Source organism: Pseudophryne corroboree, chromosome 3 (genome assembly GCF_028390025.1).
Source record: "Pseudophryne corroboree isolate aPseCor3 chromosome 3, aPseCor3.hap2, whole genome shotgun sequence".
NCBI classification, from domain to species: Eukaryota; Metazoa; Chordata; class Amphibia; order Anura; family Myobatrachidae; genus Pseudophryne; species Pseudophryne corroboree.
Genome location: NC_086446.1, coordinates 320,396,891 through 320,422,364, shown reverse-complemented (window position 1 = coordinate 320,422,364; position 25,474 = coordinate 320,396,891). Strand labels below are relative to the sequence as shown.

General features: G+C 43.9%; 1 protein-coding gene across 2 annotated transcripts in view; it reads right to left on the bottom strand.

The window, feature by feature from the left end:
* Positions 1-19,885, bottom strand: part of CRHR1 (corticotropin releasing hormone receptor 1) — a 526,098-nt gene extending 506,213 nt beyond the window's left edge. The window contains exons 1-2 of one of the 2 annotated variants that reach the window (XM_063963514.1): positions 19,689-19,885; positions 16,127-17,013 (exon numbers count right to left, since the gene is read on the bottom strand). In XM_063963514.1, the coding sequence (XP_063819584.1) occupies positions 16,127-16,168 (42 nt within the window). In that variant the 5' untranslated portion in view covers positions 16,169-17,013; positions 19,689-19,885. Of the gene's footprint in view, positions 1-11,545; positions 11,606-16,126; positions 17,014-19,688 lie in introns of those variants that run through there. The other variant, XM_063963515.1, reaches the window with a different exon arrangement.
* Between the last annotated feature and the right edge of the window lie 5,589 nt (positions 19,886-25,474).

Below are 25,474 nucleotides of genomic sequence, written 5' to 3'. Positions count from 1 at the left end.
CTCCCTCTGGCCACGTATCAGAAGAGGGGAAGGTCTTCCACTGGAAGAAGGATTACTAATCGCCCGTTTTAAAAGGGAACAATGAAATGTTTTATTGATACCCAAAGAACGGGGCAGATCTAACTGAAATGCCACCGGATTGATAACCCTGGTGATCTTATAAGGGCCGATGAACCGGGGGCCTAACTTATGAGATGGCTGTCTCAACTTCAAATTCTTGGTAGACAACCAGACGAAGTCTCCTAATTTGAAGCTGCAGGGTCTTTTCCGCTTATCAAAAACCCTTTTGGTCACTAATGACACAGACACAAGGGCTTTCTTCACTTTCCGCCAAATACCTCTAAGGACCGAAACCACAGAGGAACCACCAGGCGTGGAGTCCAGGGGGTCAAAAGAATTGGCCTTAGGATGATGCCCATACACACAAAGGAAGGGAGAGATCCCTGTAGCAGAGTGAGCCGCGTTGTTATAGGCAAACTCCGCCATGGACAGATGAGCAACCCAGTCAGTCTGACACTTGGAGACATAACACCTGAGGAACTGCTCTAAGGACTGGTTCACCCTTTCAGTCTGCCCATTAGACTGCGGATGGTAGCCCGACGACAAGCTGACAGAAATCTGGAGATCGGAACAAAATGCCCTCCAGAATTTGGCCACAAACTGGGATCCGCGGTCAGAGACCACATCAAGTGGCAACCCGTGGAGACCCACAACATGCAGCATAAATAATTCAGACAGGCGTCTGGCCGATGGCAGCCCAACCAGTGGAACGAAGTGCGCCATCTTCGAAAACCTGTCAACGACAACCCAGATGGCTGTCATCCCCGAGGATTTGGGCAAGTCCACCACATAATCCATTGAAATGTGGGTCCATGGCTTAGATGGGATAGAGAGTGGATGTAATGGGCCAACAGGAACCCCTCTAGGAGTCTTATTTCGGGCACAGATGTCACATGCCCGAACCCACTGATCCACATCCTTAGCCACCGAGGGCCACCACACCGCCCTAGATAGCAACTCCCGAGTTCTGGCTATACCCGGGTGACCTGCAGACTTCTTGGCATGGAATTCCAGGAACACTCGCTGTCTTAACCTAGGAGGCACAAACAAAAGACCTACCGGAAGGTCTGGAGGAGCCTGCTCCTGTGCTCTAAGGACTAATGATAAGAGGTCCTGGGTAATGCCCACTTTAATACATGATGGGGAAACAATGGGCAACGGCTCCTCGGTGGTCTCCTGGATTGGAGAAAAACTCTGCGAGAGCGCATCAGCCTTGATGTTTTTTGACCCAGGGCGATATATTATCAAAAAATTAAAGCGAGCAAAAAACAAAGCCCATCGTGCCTGCCTGGCATTGAGACGCTTCGCTGACTCTAAATATGCCAGATTCTTATGGTCAGTGAGAATTGAGACCACAAACTTAGCCCCCTCAAGCCAGTGTCTCCACTCCTCGAGTGCATCCTTAATAGCCAACAATTCCCGGTTACCCACGTCATAATTCATCTCGGCAGGCGAAAATTTACGGGAAAAGTAAGCACAGGGATGAAGGCGATTATCAGACACTCCCATCTGAGAAAGCACTGCCCCAATACCCATCTCAGAGGCATCCACCTCCACCACAAAAGGACGCTCTGGATCTGGGTGTCGCAGCACCTTGGCCGAAACAAATGCCCTTTTGAGACGGGCAAAAGCCGCTTTAGCCTCACAAGACCAGTGAGCAACATCCGCCCCTTTCTTAGTGAGTGCCACCAAGGGCGCCACTATAGACGAAAATCCAGCGATAAATCATCTATAAAAATTCGCAAAGCCCAGGAAACGCTGAAGCGCCTTCAAACTAGTGGGCTGCACCCAATCCAGGACTGCCTGTACCTTGGAACCCTCCATTTGGAAACCTTCTGGGGAGATAATATATCCTAGAAATGCGATTTGCTGAACTTCAAATTCGCACTTCTCCAGCTTCGCCCCAAGCCGGTGGTCTCTGAGTTTCTGGAGGACTAAGCGTACATGCTTCCGATGTTCCTCCAGGGAATGGGAGAAGATTAGGATGTCATCTAAGTATACAACTAAGAATCTATCCAAATATTCCCTGAGCACATCATTCATGAAATCCTGGAAGACTGCCGGGGCATTACAGAGCCCAAAAGGCATCACCAAATATTCATAATGCCCTGAGTGGGTATTAAAGGCAGTCTTCCATTCATCCCCCTCTCTTATTCGGATTAGATTGACCTACGCGGTGCGTACAATCTTAGAAAAAATGGTGGCAGTACGAAGCTGGTCAAACAAGACCGAAATGAGAGGCAGTGGGTATGAGTTTTTAATCGTGATACGGTTCAATTCCCTGAAGTCGATGCAGGGTCGCAACGAACCGTCCTTTTTACCCACGAAGAAGAACCCCGACCCAACTGGAGACTGTGAAGGTCTGATAAATCCCTTAGCCAAGTTCTCCTGAATGTACTCTGCCATAGCCTGAGTCTCAGGACGTGACAGGGAGTACAACCTGCTCTTGGGAAGCTTAGCATTTGGCAACAAATCAATGGCACAGTCATAGGGGCGAAGGGGAGGTAGTACCTCTGCAACTTTTTTGGAGAACACGTCCGCAAAATCTGCATAACACCCTGGCAATCCTGGCAAACTTAGCTGCGAGAGCCTGACTGGAAGGCTCAAGCAACTCCTGAAACAATCAGTACCCCAACTAAGAATCTCCCCAGAGACCCAGTCAAATTGAGGATTGTGGGCCCTTAACCAGGGTAACCCCAACACCAATGGGGCAAAAGTACAGACAGTCACATAAAAGGACAATTTTTCAGAGTGTGTGGCTCCAATAAGCAAAGAAATCTGGCTAGTGCAAGAGGTAATTTTACCTTGGGATAATGGTTCCCCGTTTAACCCACAAATCTCAATTTCCGATGCCAAGGGTACTAAGGGAACAGAGTGTTTCAGGGTGAATTGGCGGTCCATAAAAACCCCGTCGGCCCCACTGTCCACAAAGGCCTCAGTCTTGACAGTTTGACCGAGGATCTTCAAGGTCACCGGAATGATAAAAGTCTTCTTGGGAAATTCTGACTTCTGGCCTGATGGGAAATATCCTATCACCCTCAGGCCCTGAAGTTTTCCGGCTTTTCTGGGCATGATACTACCACATGACCTTTATTCCCACAGTACAAACACAACCCCTGCTGTCTCCTCCGCGTCCTCTCACGCGAGGAGAGGCGGGTAGCCCCAATCTGCATAGGCTCCTCGGAAAATTCCTCAGAGTCTGAGGTTCCCTTGGGAAGGAAGGAAATCTCAGTCTCCCTTTCAAGCCTACGCTCTCTCAGCCGTCTATCCACCCGGATGGATAACTGCATGAGCTGATCCAAGCTATCAGGCAAGGGATATTGTACCAGTTGGTCCTTTATCTGGTTAGAAAGACCTCTTCGGTACTGGTGTCTCAGGGCTGGGTCATTCCACTGGGTATCATGGGCCAACCTCCGAAACTCCGTACAGTAAACCTCAACTGGCCTTCGCCCTTGCTTAAGGATCGAAATCTGAGCCTCGGCTGAGGCCGTCTTGTCAGGGTCATCATACAACATGCCCAGTGCCGTAAAAAAAGCATCAACACTTTTAAGCGACGGACAGTCAGGCTGCAACCCATATGCCCAGACCTGTGGGTCTCCTTGTAGCAAGGAAATCACTATGCCCACCCGCTGAATCTCCGACCCAGAAGACTGAGGCCTAAGCCGGAAGTATAGCTTGCAGCTCTCCTTGAAACAAAAGAACTGCGAGCGATCTCCAGAAAAACGATCCGGGAGATTTACTTTCGGCTCCTTAACCCCTGCAGGTGCTGCTGCTGCTGGAGCTCCGCCAGCAGCCTGGGAGGTGTGCATTTTAATGGACAAATCATTAAATTGTCGAGTCAGGACCTGCACCTGATCGACCACCTGTTGCAACGTATTTTGAGGGGTATGCTCCATATTCCCACAAAATTTCAACAGGAGTATTGGGCTGCTGAATATGTTATGCACACCAGTGCCTGCAGGAAAGTACTGGTGTCAGGACTGTTATGCACTCCAGTGCCTGCAGGAATGTACTGGTGTTTGAACTGTTATGCAAAACAAATGGACTTACAGACAGACTGGGGAATATGACATAACGTACACAGAAGGTGATAGGGTAACAAAATACACACAAAGTGAACAGAGAAGCCCAGAGGCTAAGGAACTGGGTATCTCCCTTGTATTAGAACTGCTCAGATGGGAAAAGCAAGATGTTGTGTTTTAATACGTAGAGAACCCGAAATGCTGTTGCTAAGGGCAACAGCAAAACCCTAAAGGGTTACCAACGGGTGTGGCAGTAAACTCCTTGGTCAGAGATGGAATGATAGACACAATGAGAGTCTCCACAATCCTAATTCTCACTTGCAGTGCACAGGTTCAGCTTACTGCCACTAAACTGACCCCTGACACCTAGCACAGTGAGACAGGATTAGACAGGCAAGTCTTAGAATACAGCCGCAAACTTGCTAAGTTCACAGAGTAGTAACAGAACCCCAGCAAGCTAAACGACTGACTCCAGTCTTACTGCTAGGTCTGGATTGGCAGAGTGTAATACCAAATCCCCAGGCCTAATTGCAGTAAGCAACAAACAAATACAAAGCTACACAGTACTGGCTAACTTTCAGAAACTGACTAACCAACAAAGATTCAGCAGCATCTGCTTACCCTGAGAAGAGGCCTTATAAAGCAGGTGCTGTCCACGCCCCACTCAGACCTCACAGACTGTGAGCACAAAAACCAGCACCGGATCCCCTGCCATGCACAGAGCCTATAACCACTGCACAGCAAAAGACCCGAACCGGAGTATCAGCTGCGCTCAGGTCACTCCGCTAGCACTTGTCTCCCAGTTGCCATGACGACGTGGCAGCACAGGGCAGGAGACCCTAACAGGCGATGACAGAAGCCACAGGGATTCGTCGATGGGCGGAAAATCATGGGTTAGCACTGTCAGCAGTGTTCATTCCTAGAGTGGACAACTGAGAAGCAGACTTTCTCAGCAGATATAACCTCCACCCGGGAGAGTGGGGACTTCATCCAGAAGTTTTCCAAATGATTGTACACCGTGGGGAAAGGCCACAGGTGGACAGGAGGGCGTCCCGCCTCAACAAAAAGCTACAAAGATATTGCGCCAGGTCAAGGGACCCTCAGGCGATAGCTGTGGACGCTCTGGTAACACCGTGGGTGTACCAGTCGGTGTATGTGTTCCCTTCTCTGCCTCTCATACCCAGGGTAATGAGAATAATAAGAAGGAGAGGAATAAGAACTATACTCATTGTTCCGGGGGGCCAAGAAGAGCTTGGTACCCAGAACTCCAAGAAATGATCTCAGAGGACCCATGGCCTCTGCAGCTCAGACAGGACCTGCTGCAGCAGGGGCCCTGTCTGTTTCCAAGACTTACCGCGGCTGCATTTGACGGCATGGTGGTTGAACGCCGGATCCTGAAGGAAAAAGGCATTCCGGAGGAAGTTATCCCTACGCTATTTAAAGCGGGGAAAGAAGTGAACGCAAACCATTATCACCGCATATGGCGGAAATATGTTGCGTGCTGTGGGGCCAGTACGGCCCCAAAGGAGGAATTTCAGCTAGGTTAATTTCTGCACTTCCTACAAGTCAGAGGTGACTATGGGCCTAAAATTGGGTTCCATTAAGGTCCTGATTTCGGCTCTATCGAATTTCTTCCAAAATAGAACTGGCTTCACTGCCTGAAGTTCAGATTTTTGTTTAGGGGGTGCTGCATAGTCAGCCCCCGTTTGTGCCTCCAGTGGCACCGTGGGATCTCAACGTAGTGTTGGATTTCCTGAAGTCGCATTGAGTTGAGCCACTTAAATCCGTGGAGCTATAATACCTCACGTGGAAAGTGTTCATGCTGTGGGCCTTGGCGTCGGCCAGGCGTGTATCAGAATTGGCGGCTTTGTCAAAAGCTCTTATCTGTATTTTATATGGATAAGGCGGAATTGAGGACTCGTTCCCAATTCCTTCCTAAGGTGGTAGCAGTTTTTCATGTGAACCAACCTATTGTGGTACCTGCGGCTACTAAGGACTTGGAGGACTCCAAGTTGCTGGACGTAGTCAGGGCCCTGAAAATATACGTTTCCAGGACGGCTGGAGTCAGAAAATCTGACTCGCTGTTTATCCTGTATGCACCCAACAAGCAGGGTGCTCCTGCTTCTAAGCAGACTATTGCTCGTTGGATTTGTAGTACGATTCAACTTGCACATTCTGTGGCAGGCCTGCCACAGCCAAAATCTGTAAAAGCCCATTCCACACGGAAGGTGGGCTCATCTTGGGCGGCCGCCCGAGGGGTCTCGGCTTTACAACTTTGCCGAGCAGCTACTTGGTCAGGGGCAAACACGTTTGCTAAATTCTACAAATTTGATACCCTGGCTGAGGAGGACCTGGAGTTCTCTCATTCGGTGCTGCAGAGTCATCCGCACTCTCCCGCCCGTTTGGGAGCTTTGGTATAATCCCCATGGTCCTTACGGAGTTCCCAGCATCCACTAGGACGTCAGAGAAAATAAGAATTTACTTACCGATAATTCTATTTCTCATAGTCCGTAGTGGATGCTGGGCGCCCATCCCAAGTGCGGATTGTCTGCAATACTTGTACATAGTTATTGTTAACTAAATCGGGTTATTGTTGTAGTGAGCCATCTTTTCTAGAGGCTCCTCTGTTTATCATACTGTTAACTGGGTTCAGATCACAAGTTATACGGTGTGATTGGTGTGGCTGGTATGAGTCTTACCCGGGATTCAAAATCCTTCCTTATTGTGTACGCTCGTCCGGGCACAGTATCCTAACTGAGGCTTGGAGGAGGGTCATAGGGGGAGGAGCCAGTGCACACCAGGTAGTACTAAAGCTTTCTATTTGTGCCCAGTCTCCTGCGGAGCCGCTATTCCCCATGGTCCTTACGGAGTTCCCAGCATCCACTACGGACTATGAGAAATAGAATTATCGGTAAGTAAATTCTTATTATCTATACAAACCTTGATCAATATTACTGTAAGGTATTACATTTTAAAAATAAAAAGTTAAAAGACTTCGAACATGACTAATGCTTAATAATGATTTATAGCTCTTCTACAAATACAGTATTAAACTTTATCTTCCTTGAGCTGCCAGGCTTAACTCTCCTAGGGATCTATTCATTATTGGGGGCTGGGTGGCTCCGGATATATAAGTATCTAACTCGCTGTGAATAGTAGCAGTGAAAACAAAATCACAAGAGCAATTCCGCATTGCTCCAGTGCAAAGATGGCTGATCCATAAATCAGCTGTCCCTGCAAACCCCTATCTCCAATACTTTAGTAATGGTGAAACTTAATACTGCCAAATTTGATTTAGCAGTGCTAGTGCGCATGCGCAACTTCAAGAGGGAGCTAAAATGGGGCTCAACTGGGGGTCTGGGAATCAGCACCATTGAAGGATACTAACGTATGGAGGCAGTGGGCTAGATGTTGATTGAAAGGAAAGAGACAGAGATACTGTATCATTGATACTGTATCTGCGGCGTTACCTTTATAATGAATGCAGTTTCTACAAAAGTAGGCGAAAATGTAAAGTTTCACCTACTTTTGTAGAAAATAAAAGATAATTAATATACCCCTTAAAATTAAGCAATTATAGTTGAACAACTTATTATATAAAGAAGATATGAAAGGTTAGAGAATCCCAAAATATAAAGAATTCCCACACCAAAATGTACCATTCAAATGGTAGTTATATTGCATGTGTATAAAAGAGTATACAAAGGGAAAGTTGTGCACCTCAAAATTTTGACAATAAAATGTTATATTTTCTTTTGCAGCTGTTATTGTGTTCAGGGCCGTCTTTTCATATGGGCTCAATGTGCACTTGCCCAAGGGCCCCAGGAGTATAAGGGTCCTAGGCTGATAGCTGAGGGTCCCCTCTTTCCAGGGGTACCAGATTTTTGAAAATCGGCTCTGGGGACCCAGAGATATCCTACTTCAAAGCAGTGGTCCCCATCCAATCCTGTTAATTGCTCTTTCCAGCCAGATATCTCAGGTTCTGTCTTAGTTAGAGTTTTTCTGAGTATATTCTCCAAAAGCTGGGACTCTCTCCTTTTGGTGGACACTGACAGCTTGTTTCTGCTATGCCCAGAACCAGAGATATCAGCCTTCCAGCAGCTGGTCCCTGCTCCAGCTCCACACACCTGGTATGCAGTTTTATATTTTCATTGGTGGATTGCTCTGGCTCCAGAACTCTGATCCCCAAGTCTCTGTACCTCCTGAAAGGTGGGACTCTAGTTTTATTTTATACCATTCAAAGCTAAGAAATCTATTTTCAGGAACTTGGGATATGTGCAGTCAAGCAAGCTGTCCTCCCACCAGAAAATTATGATTATTAATCCCACTCCACTAGCCACCACTTCCCTATGTATTAAACAGCCCCTACCACCCTGGAAGTCATGTACCAGGGCCCCTTCATTCAGCCCAATGACCACTTTTACAGTTTAGTGTTCTCCCTCTGACCCCATCTGTGCAGTAAATTAGTAATTAGCAGAAATTACTGCTCCAGGTCCTCCAGGGGCCCACCCTGCTGTTAAGATGGTCCTGATTGTGTTGATATTATCATGGCTCATCTATACCTTCCAGCATTTATATTGTCCTCAGATGGTCTCCATTGCTAATGCTCCTACACTTCAATTCCCTATAGATAGTAAGCTTGCAAGCAGGGCCTTCCTACCTCTATGTCTGTCTGTTTTTACATTTTACCCAGTTTTGTTCTATTACTGTTGTTCTAATTGTTAAGTGCAATGGAATATGTTGCACTATATAAGAAACTATTAATAAATAATAAATGCACTCAGCAAATTTGGTATTCGGTCTGTAGATCTACACTAAAAAGATCGACCTTGTTGACCTTTTATACTGTCAGCCTATTCCATGTCAACCTTTTGACCCTGTCGACCATTAGTGGTCTACCTATTGACTGTAGACCTGTTTAGTGTAGATCTAATGATCAACACCTGCAAATTACAGTATGTAAACTAATAATAATAATAATAATAATAATAATAATAAGTATGCAGCATGATGCAGGGTACCAATAGAAAACAGTAACAAGGTATCAGAGCATGAAGTACATACACAATGTGAGACAAAGGCATAAGTACATAGCATAAGACTGGGTAGGACAAATCACAAGGACAAGGGTTGGGCAACATGCTGACTCTAGCAGGAACACACAGTGACTAGATGCAGGAGAGAATGGATCAATACTCAGTGATCCTGTACCCGACTTATGGTTGAGTAAACACAGTTATCATTACTGCAGAGAAGGAGACAAGGGTACAGAGCACTGGTGACCTGACTAGTGAACTGGAGGAACAAGAGGTTGGAGGGTCCTGCCCATCAGAGCTTATATACTATTATTATTAGCATTTATTTATAAAGCGCCACAAATTTTCCTAGCGCTGTACATAGCAAAGGTACAAAACGGCAAACAAGGCAACAAAGCAGGCTGAGGAGGGGTGATAAAACAGGATGAAACAGGTCCCTGATCACAAGAGCTTACATTCTAAAAGGAAGGGGGAATAGTGGGAGTAAAAGGGAGAATCAACAGGTTAGGGATGGTGGAGGTAAGACAAGAACAGGCAGAGATCTGGTAGGCGAAACAAAAGTCTACTACACAGTAGCTAAGTTGTGATAACAGGAAAGCTAATATTGTGTAAACTCGCCTTTTGCTTGTGTACAGTAGATATTTAATATTTTTCCTGGCCATTGCATCTTTATGCAGGCAGCAGGCGTGCCACTAAGTTGTCTCCTACTGTATTTTAGTAAATATGCTGGAGCCACAAGTGAATAATGCTAGTGGAGGACTTTGGAAGTCCTCAGACAGCCCCTGTTAGATGGAAGGTGGTATGCTTTGATTGGTTATAGCATGTAAACAGCCATGCTCTGACTAATAATTCATTCCTATTGCAGTGACCAGCAGTGAACTGGGATTAGATACAGGAACCATGGATGTAAAATATCATTTGTGGGCCCTATAGCAGCATCTGTAAATACCATACTACGTATGGTAGTTATGGTATGCTCTTGATGGAAACCTGTAAGGGGTAGTTGAGGAGTGTAATCTTTTTTTTGTCTATTCCTGGGATTAAAGATGAAGAGGACCCCGTACTGTAGCTAAGGATCTGACTGAATAATAAAAGAATGGACGGGGGTGTGGAGGGAGTGTGTGTCCTACTGTATGTTTGGTTTGGTTTTTTACAGGTACATTGCAAATCTCAGTGGGCCCAATTCTCCAAATGTCAGCATGCCCAGGCAGGCATTAAATTGTACATGACAGCTCTAGTTGTGAACTGTAGTGCGTCAGTCTAGTATAATATCAATTGTATAATTAACATATTACTAGAGATGAGTGGACTTGGTTTTCTAAAAACCGAGTCCACCCAAACTTTCTGGATCCAAGGGATTCCTAGCGCTGACTCAGGTTTTCCTGCCGGACTCATTTTCTAAATCGAGGCAAAACGTCATCATCCTGGTTTTTGATCTTGCGGGTTTTGGATTAAATATAATGTCAATGGAATATAATGCCTATGGCTCGCGAGTGCAAAGATATGCATGCACACACTGGCGTGCGTGCACATCATGCCAAATGAGTCACACCCGCAGCTAGTCGCAGCCACAACTAGCGTGGCTACATCTGTAGGTCAGCTCAGCACTGGAGCGGAGTCATCATCAGCAGCACACAGCTCTCCGGAGTCTGCTGTAAAATGGCGCCCAAATCTCAGGGATCCTATGGATCCATGCAGTAATTCTAAACTGCTGTGTTTTGGGGGTAATTCGGAGTTGATCGCAGCAGGATCTTTGTTAGCAGTTGGGCAAAACCATGTGCACTGCAGGGCAGGCAGATATAACATGTGCAGAGAGAGTTAGATTTGGGTGGGGTGTGTTCAATCTGCAATCTAAATTGCAGTGTAAAAATAAAGCAGCCAGTATTTACCCTGCACATAAACAAAATAACCCACCCAAATCTAACTCTCTCTGCAAATGTTATATCTGCCCCCCCCCCACCCCTGCAGTGCACATGGTTTTGCCCAACTGCTAAAAAATTTCCTGCTGCAATCAACTTGGAATTACCCCCTTTTTCTGTTTTTTCCATTTGTTCCAGCTACTGTATACCGATGGAGATATATGGACACCAATGGTGGTTTACAAAACACTAACAAAACTGATGAGTGGTAAATACTGTTGTTTGGAACCACAAACTGCTTGCAGCGTCCATTGGTTTTAAACAAGGCAGAACCCAAAAGTAAGTTTTACCCAACAACTATTTGCATGTGGATGCTATGCATGACACATCATGCTTCTTGCCCAGAATTATGTAAGAATGCCTTTATTTGGCCAGATCCACCTATTAAAGGTACGAATAGATACAACCCTCACAGTTCCCATTTTGTCACAGTAATCTTTGTGCTCCCTGTAGGGGTCATTTGTGGAAAAGTGTATCAAAATGCCATTCACACTGCAGACTTGCTTACCTCTCAATATGACTCTCTCCAGGAGGGACACAATGCTCTGCTTCTGGACTTACCTCAATGTATGATTGCCATCACCTGTGCTGAAACACCTTTCTTATCCATTCACCTGTTCAAAACAGGTGATGGCAATCACAAATTAAGAGAAAAGTGCAGAAGCAGAGCATTGTGTCCCTCCTGGAGAGGGTCATGTTGGGAGGTATGGACTTGTCGTTTTAGGGGGGAGTTGCATATTTGTCATTTAATTTATTTGTGTTAATCAGAGGCGTAACTAGGGTAGGGCGAGTGGGGCACATGCCCTGGGTGCCATGGCAGGCCCAGCAGAGGGGGGCGCTGGCGGTGGCCAGGGCATCATGCCGCACTTGCCCCCGTCACACCGCAATGTGAGGGGAGGAGAGCGCAGCGTCTCTCCCTCCCCTCAATGTCCTCACCACCGCTGCCAGCACCAGCAGCGCTGCGTGTGTCCAGTCTCCGGCGGCGTTAGCCAATCAGAGCTTGCGGACCAGCTCCTGATTGGCTGCCGGTCCGCGAGCTCTGATTGGCTAGCGAACCGGCGCCACATAGCCGCCGCCGGAGACCTTGAGCGGTGAGGGGCAGGAGAGGCGCTGCGCTCTCCTCCTCTTACATAGCACAGCCACGGGAATGGGAAGGAAGCGGTGAGTGACCGGTGGGGGGGGGGGGGCATGTAACTGGCACTGTGGGGCATGTAACTGGCACTGTGGGGCACTGTAACTGGCACTGTGGGGCATGTAACTGGCACTGTAGGGCATGTATCTGGCACTGTGGGGTAATGTAACTGGCACTGTGGGGCATGTATCTGGCACTGTGGGGCATGTAACTGGCACTGTGGGGCATGTAACCGGCACTGTGGGCATGTATCTGGCACTGTGGGGCAATGTAACTGGCACTGTGGGGCATGTAACTGGCACTGTGGGGCATGTATCTGGCACTGTGGGGCATGTATCTGGCACTGTGGGGCAATGTAACTGGCACTGTGGGGCATGTAACTGGCACTGTGGGGCATGTATCTGGCACTGTGGGGCATTGTAACTGGCACTGTGGGGCATGTATCTGGCACTGTGGGGCATGTATCTGGCACTGTGGGGCATTGTAACTGGCACTGTGGGGCAATGTAACTGGCACTGTGGGGCAATGTAACTGGCACTGTGGGGCATTGTAACTGGCACTGTGGGGCACTGTATTTGTCACTGTGGATCTGACACTGTGGGGCATTGTATCTGGCACTGTGGGGCGCTGTATCTGTCACTGTATATCTGGCACTGTGGGTCACTGTGTATCTGGCACTGTGGGGCAATTGTGTATCTTGCACTGTGTAAAATGGGGACTCTGCATGCGTACTGTGCAAAAATTGAATGAAGGTGTGCTGAGAGACGACACAAGGGGTAGGTGACAGTGTGCTGAGAGGCGACACGGGGTAGGTGATAGTCATGTTGCCACGCCCCATTTTCAGTGGCCACACCCCTACTGGTGCATGGCCACATCCCTTCTGGTGCGTGACCACGCCCATTTTTCGCAGCACGCGCCTTCTGCGTGCACACATACTTCTTTTGGTGTTTTTTTGGGGGGAGAGGGAAAGGGTGCCACTCTTCATCTTGCCCTGGGCTCCGAAAACCCTAGTTACGCCTCTGGTGTTAATTGTAAAATGTGGATTTTGTGAGCCCAATTAAAATGAGGGAAATTTGAGGTTATAACTGGTATGCTATTAAAAGGTGAGCAGATAACTTGGATGAAAAAAAGGGCATTAGATAAAATCCTGTACATGTGTGTTAACTGCTTCAACACTACAGAATGTGCTAATTGCTTCTAGATGAGTTAAGCAACGTTATAAAGATATGTGTGGGCTTGTAGCATCGTGGAGCATGTGTCTTCTATAATTAAGTTGTACACATGTCCTCAGCAGACTGCACAGAGATTTTCCCAGTAGCTATAACTCTTCAGACAAGCCTGGAATGTTCTTTACCTGTATGGGGTCTTAATATAGGGTCATTTTGTGTAAGACTTCCAGCAGCTGGGACATTTCAAATGCATGTACATGCTCACTCTCAGCTTGAGCTCTGTCTCCATGTGCTCAATGGGGAGACATAAGGTAAGGATTAGAGAGTCAATATAACCTACTGACTCTATTCATGCAGAGAGGAGTGGGGCAGGCTTGATGCATGCAAAGGATTACCAACTCCTCGCTCTGATTTCAAGCTCTAGGTTGCAATTCTGTGATATAGACAAGTAGCAATGAGCAATGCAAAATTTATGCTTGCTCAAAATATGAAGTGATAGTGATTTTCCTTTAGATTACGTTAACTGGTTTGATTTTACACTTCCTCTTGCAACTTTTTAGTAAATGTATTTATTTATTTATTAACAGTTTCTTATATTGCGCAGCATATTCCGTTGCGCTTTACAATTGGAACAACAGTAATAGAACAAAACTGGGTAAAAACAGAGTAGGAAGGCCCTGCTCGCAAGCTTACAATCTATAGATACATTGTCATTGATTTCTAGATTCCTTATTTGATTTTTAGGTATGAATTTATGCCTTTATTCCTACGGTACCCATTTTCCAATTGCTTTGGGCCGCAGTGCAGGACTCCGGAGGGGTAAATATAATATATGGTTGTGGTGTGGGCCTCCCTGGAGCCAGTAGCCCGTATGCACCGTACACCTTGCACCCGTTATAGAAATACTTATGATCAAAGCACTAAAAGCCATAATGATATCATAAATGGGTGTTTTCAACACTGATAGATGCCTATGCATGGGAAAGCATATTGTAAATATACCGCCACAATATTGATTCTATTATTACCTTTTCATTATGCCGATAATAGATGAAAATCATTTTTAAATGCTTTATTATTAGCGTAAATAATCTTTTTAATTTTCATTAAAGTTATGTTCATTAAAGTTATTGAATGGTACTGCAGTCCCCATAGAAGAATATGAGGACTACAATATTGCCAAATTCATAAAGGTAAGCATTTTGGAGACTTTGGGATGTAATGAAGTCCGAGTCCTATAAAAAAACGTCAGAGTATGTAGTTCTGAAGACGGGGTGCTCGCCCCGAAAATGTTTGACTTAATGCATACATTATGCTTTAAGTATAAAACCATCTCTGAGTGCCTTCCTGCATGGATTATATATTTGAATGGTATAGAACACCGGAGCCTTTTTCTTTGACCGACTGCCAGCAGACTTTGGATTTATATATATATATTTATATATACATATATATATATGCGAAAGCCCTCACTCACTCACTCACTGACTGGCTCATCGCTAATTCTCATACTTCCTGATATGTTAGTAAGATGAAATTTAACATAGGTATTCCCGTAAGGGGATGAACAGGGTGTAATTATGTTATTACCGCTGCGAGGCTTGCGTTGCGGGAACGATAACGCCCAAACAGACAATCGGATCAAAATTTGGATTGCACCTCCAGTCTGTAGAATTTAATAAACTACAAAAATGCAAAAGCCCTCACTCACTCACTGACTCACTCACTGACTCATCACTAATTCTCTTACTTCCCAATATGTTAGAAAGATGAAATGTAACATAGGTATTCTGCAGGCGGGAAATAGGAAAACAACATGATTAGAATTTTAGTAAACCTCCCCTAAGAGGATGAAAAGGGGGTTGACATAATGACGTCATTACCTATGCATGGCTTGCGTTGCGTGACGATAACGCCCAAACGGACAATGGGATCAAAATTTGGATTGCACCTCCAATGTGTAGAATTTCATTAACTACAAAAATGGTCCTGTCACTTTTTACCGTATCTGCTATGGGTGCTCCTTCGGTAACGCCAAGAACCATGGATTAATATTTACTTACATTAAGACGTCTCAATGTTACAGCTCTATAGATTTACCAAATTTTTAATTTTTATATATATATATATATATATATATATATATATATAGGGAGAAGCAATAAGGAGGGATTTTCGATAGTAGTAACAGGAGGAGAGGTTGTAGGTAGATGTAAAAAGAGGAGGGGTTATAGAGAGAGTACCAGTGGGTGGGGTTTATGGAGAGTCATGTCATAGGTGGAGTTATGCTAGGATATAACAGGAGGGGTGAATATGGGAAGATGTGACAGGTGGAGGCAATATATGGATGGGTTACTGTATATGAAAATTCAACGGTGGAGATGGTTATAGGAAATCACAATATTGAGTAACAGTGGCAACAGTTTTGGTCTATTTTATAGCTAACTCATAATGCAGACTGTCCTTTGCCTTGCATACTGTATCCTGTACCCTTTTTCTTTACTATTATGTTGCACACATCTCACACAAACTAGTCACCAAGAAATAAAAGTTTTGTGTAAGGTTTGTAGAACTAACGAATACCAATATACTTCCAGAATGTCAAAAAATGCACATAACAATATATTTGCGTTAGAAATCACCTTAGTCTCAAATGTATTTAATTTTTACTGTCTACATTTATGATCTAGTGCTTTATCTTATGTTTATAGCTATCCAGTTCACACACAAACATACAGTAGATTTCATGCAGTAGATAATACATTATGTAAGTAAATATACTTCTTACCTGCACCAGAAGGAGACATTGAGTTTTGGCTGGCTTCATCATGTCAATAAGAGATTAATGAGGTTGATCAACTGTACAAACAACAACCCCAAAAGTCAAATGGGAGGAGTGCGCCTTCTGAATTCTGTAACCTTATTGACCATTGAAAGTACAATAAAGAATGCCAGTAAGATTCAGTCTGATGCCATGGGAAGGGTTAAATACAGGCAAGAGCAGAGCACTTGTCATCCATAGGAACTGGAGATGTGGACTGGTCCCAAGTAGAGGATTGTACAGTTAAGAGAAGCAGGTGGATAAGGCTGGGGAAGAGGAGGGATTAGGGTTTAAGAAGTACTGTGGAATAGTCACCAGATACATGGAAAGCAGGTGGATAAGGCAGTAGAAGGGGACAGGTGATTGCTGGAAGGTCAGCTGCTGAAAGCCCAGGTGTCTCTTCTATCTTTTCTTTCCTTTCACTTAACTACATTCTGTGTGTGAATGTTCCTTTTTCTTTTTACCTGGCTTTCCGTCAGTTAATCTGTGATTTCAGCCCTATTCTCTACGCTTTTAAATCATTTCACCCATTTCTGCTCTATTGCTCTTTTCTATGTCCACTGTTACTCTCATCTATTCTTTTCATGCTTCTGTTGCATTCACTAGAACCTGTTTCTTTCCACATCTGTTCTTCTCTCGTGTCTTTCTTGCATCTGTCTACCTCTCTCACTATTCCTTCATTGCCTTTCTCTCTGCACTCCTTTCCTCTCTCCCCCTCCTCTTTTCCTGCTTCTCCCTCCCTCTGTTTCCTTCTTTATCAAGGTACGATCCCACTGTTCATCCCTCTTCTTGCCGTCTCTTCTTTCACTAATCACAGCTCGAGCTGGTCTCTTCACCCGGTGGAAAATTAAAACCTAGAAGAAAAATCAATTTCTCAAAACTTCTAATAGCTTTAAATTCCATGAGTATTAGGTGACGAGTGCACTCCTGTTATATCATGCTGAAGGCTGCTCTTCTGAGTACTGTTAATTTATTGGATCACATTCTGACCAGATATTTTAAAACACTTGTGCTTATTGCAGTGACGTTAAACTAGTATATTTCTATCTCAATTTACATATATCCCTGACATTTAATGGCTATCTATTTAATAAACCAAATTATGCATAGCTACAATTTTCTTTCTCTAAAGTCAAGTTCAGCTAATAGGGCAGATGCATTAACCTGGAGAAGACATAAGGATGTGATAACCAGTGATAAATGCAAGGTGATAAACACTCCAGCAAATCAGCTCCCATATGTAAATTAACAGTTAGGAGCTGATTGGCTGGTGCGTTATCACCTTGCACTTACCACTGCTTTATCACTGGTTTATCACTTCCCTATGCCTTCTCAAGATTAATACATCTACCCCTATATCTGGTAAACACTGCATTTTATTGTTTTAAACCTGGCAGTACATATGAACGAGAAAGGGAGACCAAACATAAAATAGGGGCAGATGTATTAACCTGTAGAAGGCATAAGGAAGTGATAAAGCAGTGATAAGTGCAAAGTGATAAACGCACCAGCCAATCAGCTCCTAACTGTCAATTTGCATATCGTGGCTGGTGCGTTTATCACTTTACATTTATCACTGCTTTATCACTTCCTTATGCCTTCTCCAGGTTAATACATCTGCCCCATAGTGAGATGGTCAAGTTGTTATATGTCATTAAGATGTTACATGAAGATTGGATCTAAGTAATAATAGTTCAGTAAAGAACATAGGGGGTAATTCCAAGTTGATTGCAGCAGGAATTTTGTTAGCAGTTGGGCAAAACCATGGGGGTAATTCTGAGTTGATCGCAGCAGGATTTTTGTTAGCAAATGGGCAAGACCATGTGCACTGCAGGTGGGGCAGATATAACATGTGCAGAGAGAGTTAGATTTGAGTGGGTTATTTTGTTTCTGTGCATGGTAAATACTGGCTGCTTTATTTTTAGACGGTAATTTAGATTGCAGATTGAACACACCACACCCAAATCTAACTCTCTCTGCACATGTTATATCTGCCCCCCCCTGCAGTGCACATGGTTTTGCCCAACTGCTAAAAAATTTCCTGCTGCGATCAACTTGGAATTACCCCCCATGTGCACTGCAAGGGAGGCAGATTTAACATGTGCAGAGAGAGTTAGATTTGGGTGTAGTGTGTTCAATCTGCAATCTAATTTGCAGTGTAAAAATAAAGCAGGCAGTATTTACCCTGCATAGAAACAAAATAACCCACCCAAATCTAACTCTCTCTGCACATGTTATATCTGCCTCCCCTGCAGTGCACATGGTTTTGCTCAACTGCTAACAAAATTCCTGCTGCGATCAATTTGGAATTACCCCCATAAACCGCATGTGGCCTGCATATGTGTGCTAAAGATAGTAGGCTCCTCCAGCAGTAGAACCTTTAATAGAAATAATTTGATTACAAAATAAGGGGCATTGTTTATTATTACATGAAAAATGTATAGCCTATGTCACAACATGTAAGTCAGTAGGTACAGTACTGCAGACTACAAATCAGCAAATATTAACCTGTGATGTTTAAATCCTAATATTTTCTGTACTGTCTGTTTGTCTCCCCCACATTTATAATGTAGATGGAATTTACCTGACTTTAATATCTCCATTTCGTAGGTGACATTATTGAGGCTTAGTAACCACATTCTGGCTTCTCCACTTTCCATTTGAGAGTCTTATACAGTACATTCTATGGAATCTCAGAATTCAGTTTAGTGTTAAATCTGTGTCCTTCGCTCTTACCATGTACCACTGGGTCATAAGATCTTGTAACAAATCATTTAGATTAAGACCATTGTATAATAATACCTCTCCTGGACTGTAATATCAATTATTCTAGCAGCTGGATTTAATGGGTCTGCATGTAACAGTATAAGATTTCATACATTGATAGGTACTCCCTTACTAAATGCATGCCCGGCAGTCACTTCTGCTTGTCCAACTAGGACAATGTAATTTGCTTATAGGTATTTGTCTAGGTTCCTGTCCATCATATGCTGTTGTTTGCAATTACCAAATTCTGGCTAGTGGAGGACAACACTATAAAGTAAAATGGTTGTAGTGTATTGCTCTCCACTTTGTCCTGCAGAAAGGTATTGCTGGTCATGATTTGTTGTTGGAATCATCAATTGTGAATATGGGTAGCTAAGTGGAATAGGATTGCCGTACATTTTTCATTCTAATTATAGAGGTATTGAGATACAGTACTGTATGTCTGTACCATAAATGCCATATAACTGGTAACAATTCCTTCATCAAGTTTATCATTACTGTATGTATAAAAAGTTATTTTTGGGTTGAGTTTGTTGCAGAACAAATGGGCTTAATTCTAAAACATGAAATGATGATAAATATAATGATGCATTAATGACTAGTATTCATTGGCACTATTTACATAATACATGAAATGAGTAACTGCACAGGTTTTACAGCTGACTATGTGATAGTCAGTGTTAAGAAAGAGCAGTCTTAAGCACAGAATGACATAGGTTATGACTGTGCATGTTACTCCCCCCTTAATTTGTTAAAGTCTCACCCTCTTGATGACAGTAATGTCCTGATTTTCGGGTTGAATTCCCCCCAGCTCATCTGCAGGTTGTCAACAATTTCTTCATAGCCCCTGGCGTCCCTTTCAGAGATTACACAGCCAAACGTCCCCGCACTGCAGAGGGAAAGCAGGAGTGTGACAGTCAGCAAGGCAGGGACATCAGCTGTTTGCTCTCCTAACCCGAAGGGGGGCCACGTCTCATATGAGGGAATCCCTTCACCTCCTCCAAAAGGAGCAGTGCAGTCCCTCTCTCCCCCTTTTTCACCCACTCGTATTCATGCTGGATACAGTCCAAATCTCTTCACCCCTCCCCGTAACTGCTCTTCTGTTTGTTCAAATCCACTTTGCTGTGTAAATGCACCTATTTCTTCTCTCTCCCCCTCATCACCTAGAACCCCATATTTCTGCATTCCATTTCCTTTCCTCCTCTCTCTCTCCCACTCACATTATGTATCACACATACAGTACATCTCACTCTGCACATACCTGTCACTGCTGTTCTCTACTTTTCTCTACTTCTGCACCTGCATTGAAACTTTAGTTTTCATTACCCACATTTCTTTCAGTTATTCATGTCTATCTGCACCTCATGTTCTGAGGTATCTTATTTAATCATCTAAAAAAATGTCCTTTCTCCAACATTTTAACCAGAGAAAGCAATAGTTTTGTTATCGCCATATTTCTATACTCGCTGCCATTTTCCTGGAGATCTGTGCATGCTTAGTAGACTCTGGCACAGAGATGGATTTATGGGATTAAAACGGGGAGGGTAACTGTGGGTGAGTACCCCAGACACCCCTTTGTCAGGTGTCCTCCTGGCTGGAGTTGCTCCAACCCAGCCTACATTGACAGAAAGTAGCGAGGGGCTGCAGGTCAGATGAGGAGAGAGACATTGTCCCCCTTGCAGCACTGCATTCTTGGCCCCCACATATCAGCCATCCTCCACTTCTTTTCAGGTCGTACCTGCCATAGCCAGGGTAAAGAAGGAGGAGGTGGAAACAGGAGCCGGACGAAGGGCGTAGGTGGGCCTAGTCAGGAAAGCAGGAGGCCCCAGTGCTGTAGCTACTGAGAAGGGAAAGCAGTGTCAGAGTCAGCCTGCATACAGTGCCCGCTGGCACGCAGGCGGGCTGAGAAGCAGAGAGGGGCACTGTTCATATACATACCAGGATTTCTGTGCACTGCATGCTACATAAACACATCTGGTGAGGTTGAGAGACAGGGAGGTGAGACTGAGAGACGAGGAGGGGGGGGGGGGGGAGACTGGAAGACATACAGTAGGAGGGAGAAAGATAAAAAGACATAAGGTGGGGGGAAGTGAGGCTGAGAGACATGGGGGTAGGTTTGAAAGACACAGGGTGGGGAATAAGTGTGAGAGACAAAGGGGGGAGATGAGGAGGAGGGACATGGGGGGAGGGTCTGTGGGACAAATGGGATGAGGCTGAGAGACACAGAGGGAAGATGCGGCTATGCGACACAGTACCCAGGCAATCATCGGCTCTCAACAGCCATGCAGGAGTACAGGTAGAACTTGCGCTGCTGTCAAACGGAGTCACAGGGGAAAGAAGCAAACTCACGGAGGGCACAGCTAGGGGGGTGGTGCTGACAAGAGGGGAGGGCGCCTGTCTAAAGTGCCCCAGGTCCCCATAAACCTTAATCCGGTCCTGGTCTGGCACAGTAGTAGAGCCTACTTGGTGCATGCTCTGGTAAGACAGACTGTTACTACCTTTAGAATGTGGCTTTGTTGTATTAAGAATATAGATGTGCGTCAACCCCCGTGTTTTGGTTCTGTATTAACTCTGTTTTTGTTTTTGCTACAACCACCCTCACATGTTTTGGTTTTGGTTCTGTATTTTATTTTCAAAATTTGATTTAAAAAAAGCTAAAATCACATAATTTGGGCCTATTTTGTTCCTACAGTATTATTAACATCAATAATATTGCTTTCTAGTAATTTCCACTTAATTTTGACCACCTCACAGTGCACAATATTGTTCACCAACATAGGCCGAAGGCAGACTGGCTAAGCTAAGCAACAGAGCAGCGGCACGAACACACGGCAGTTATTTCTTTATAAAAAATGTTTTGCAAATTAGTAATGTATTAGCAATAGCCAATTGAACCAACTGGCAAGTACATTCAATAGAAGACAATCCAACACAAAAATTTACTAAGTATCGTGTGTGGAATATCATTGCTCACAAATAGTAGTACAGTAGTTAACAAACATGCAAAGAAAAAACCCTAAACCACTGGTGAAATAGCAACAGCAGATGTGGATATCCCCTACACAAGGGCAGCACATGCTCCTAGCACATGCCTATTCTCAATGCATGATCCCTCCTGGGGACCCTGGATTCTCAATCACCAATCAACACCCTTTTTGTTGAGCAGCTCCCCAAAACTTCCACAATCATAAAAACAGCATTCTTTACTTGCAGAATACAGTGCGGTGTACCGTGCGGAATACATATTTGTCCTCATACAGCTTTGCTGCAGTCATGCCAAACAGTCCCTCTTGGCACGCCAGGTCGCGTGACAATCTTCTAGCATTGGACATCTTTTTTGCTTAACATGTGTATTCGCAATGCAATGTAACTAGGATGCAAGAAGGGACTGTGCTGATTAATTTGATATGACACTTGTATATCTGTCTGCAACTGAGTCTCTGAATCTGTATATGAAGTGCTACAATGTAGCAGTTACAGCTTTTTTCCAGTACAAGGTCTGTTCTGCTCCATATACATACTCAGTCACACACAATATACACGTGTCATATATCAAATTAATCAGCACAGTCTCCTCATGCAAAAAGACACCTGACGTTAGCAGGGTTCCACGGGACCTGGCGGCTCACTCACAGCAGGCATCTCGAGCTGCATGGCGTATTGAGGCTGGATGCACACATCTGTGTGCGTTGGATACAGTGCAAATAGGATACAGTGCAGGTTACATTGTGGGGTTGGATACAGTGTTTGTCGGATACAGTGCAGGTTACAGTGGGGATTGTATACAGTACAGTGTTACAGTGCAGGTCGGATACAGTGCGGGTCACAGTGCTGTTTGGATACAGTGCTGGTTACAGTGCAGATTGGATACAATGTGGGTTGGATACACACTTATTGTAACAGCAGGCAGGAGCCCCCTCTTCCCCATGGTAAATGCCACCAGTGATGTCTGAGAAGATGATGATGGTCCGAGCGCTACAGTGTACACAGCACTCTCTCAGTGCCTGTCAGCCTAGCACCAGTCTCTGAGTGGATGCTGTGGCAGCCTCTGAGGGGGATGAAAATGCAGGGAGCCTATTGGCTTAGAGCCATGAGAACGGGTCTTTCAGCCACTCAGCCTTCAGCCCATTGATTTCAATGGTATTTTGAAATTTTGCTCCTGAATCCAAAACCCGCAAAATCTGACAGCAGGAAGATGATGTATTGCCTCATTTTTGGATCCGAGTCAAAAGGGGAGTCCCGTCTCAGATCCCTGAAATTTGGGTGGGATACTACCAACATCCTGTATTTAGAGACGAATATAATGGATTTTGGCAGCGAGATCATATGGGACAATATTAATAAATGATGAAAGCATATGCATGCTGGCACTTGTAGTGAAATGACTGTAACATAATTGATGTATCCATCATTAAATAATTAATATGGCGACAATATAAATATATTATTGGCCACATTATTTAATATATAAATCATATTGGACCCTTAATAATAATTCAATATTATATTGTTTGAACAATTAAAAATGTTTGTTATTATTTATTAGCAATTGCTACTCAGTATGAGTAAAATAATTAAATAAAATAATTTTGCTCCTTATATATATTTATGGTTTGGACCATTTAAGTGTTAGTTGGTGCCAATGAAATACCTACAGTATGCTTAATTTTTAAATCGTAATTTTGTATTCTATCTCATTAAATATGACCTGTCCCTACCACACTAGGGGTTAAATTTACTAATATGGGAGTTCAATTTAAGATGGGATGTTGCCCATAGCAATCAATCAGATTCAACTTCTCATTTATCTAGCACCTTCTAGAAGATAGCAACCAATCAGATTATAGGTATTATCTTCTAGAAGGTGCTAGATAAATGAAAAGTTGAATCTGATTGGTTGCTATGGGCAACATCCCATCTTAAATAGAACTCTCATCTCAGTAAATTTACCTCTACTAGTCTCTATGAATACAAATTGTTTGACATTTTATCTTGGTTTTCAAAACTGCTCCTCTGGGAACTGGCCTTTTAGGCCCCTCCTCTTTTTACTTCTCCCTGTATCAGCAGTTTTTTTTACATTGCACACAAATGGTATTTTGTGTAACGCAGCAGCTAAAGCCAAGTAATGAACCACTGTAGAAGTAGTTATTTAACTTCAACAGATTGTGTTTTGCAAGTGTGTGCGGCTAATTCTAATACATTTTAGTTAGTATGTGTTGAAGTACGTGTATATTTATAACATATTCCATGTCATAAATCCTGTATAACATATATATGCATGACTTACTTCTTTATGTGCACTGTGATTCACTGTGATATTAATTACAATTTAAACCCATCTGAACCTATTTTACTGAACCCTGTGCTTGATGCTACTCAGTAAAATCTAATTATTATAATGCATGCTCTTAATCTCGATCATGCTGCAAAGATCTAAGGATTTACTTACCTGCACGGTATAACACTTTGCTTTGTGCATTGTGACAACAACTTACATGTACATGTGTTTATGTAAAAGAAAGAAAAAAGCATTTTTTATAAATCCACACAAAAAAAATCCACCGAAATTTGACAAATGCATGATCTAGCAAACATTAACAGAGAGGATCCGAATAATGCCATAATAAAATGGCACTATTGTGAGGCAAGCTGTGAAATTCAAAACTTTTCAGAGAGTGATGCTTTTGCTCATATTGCAGTTCAAATAGATTTCTATAGGGACTGCTCTGGCAATCGAAAATAGAGGGACTGAAGCAGATACAGATGTTTCCTCATATACCAAGCCTCAGTACGCCATGTGGCGCCAGCACGGGCCTAGAGAGGTAGGCTGTAATGCAGGTAGAGATGTGCATCGGAAATTTTTTGGGTTTTGTGTTATGGTTTTGGATTCGGTTCCGCGGTCGTGTTTTGGATTCGGACACGTTTTGGCAAAACCTCCCTTAAAATTTTTTGTCGGATTCGGGTGTGTTTTGGATTCAGGTGTTTTTTTTTCCAAAAACCCCTCAAAAACAGCTTAAATCATAGAATTTGGGGGTAATTTTGATCCTATAGTATTATTAACCTCAATAACCATAATTTCCACTAATTTCCAGTCTATTCTGAACACCTCACACCTCACAATACTATTTTTAGTCCTAAAATTTGCACCAAGGTCGCTGGATGACTAAGCTAAGCGACCCAAGAGGGCGGCACAAACACCTGGCCCATCTAGGAGTGGCACTGCAGTGTCAGACAGTATGGCACTTAAAAAAATTGGACCCAAACAGCACATGAGGCAAAGAAAAGAGAAAAAGAGGTGCACTGTGGTCGCTGGACGGCTAAGCTAAGCGACACAAACACCTCAATATCACAGGAATTGTTTGTTCTAATCAATGGTGTTATTGGTCCAAATCACTGGAAGAAAATGACAAAATCACACGAATTATTCGTTCTAATCAATGGTATTATTGGTCCAAATCACTGGAAGAAAATGACAAAATCACTGGAATCATTTGGCAAGATCACTGTAATTAATAATTAATTATAAATCACTGATATTAATTGGTAAAA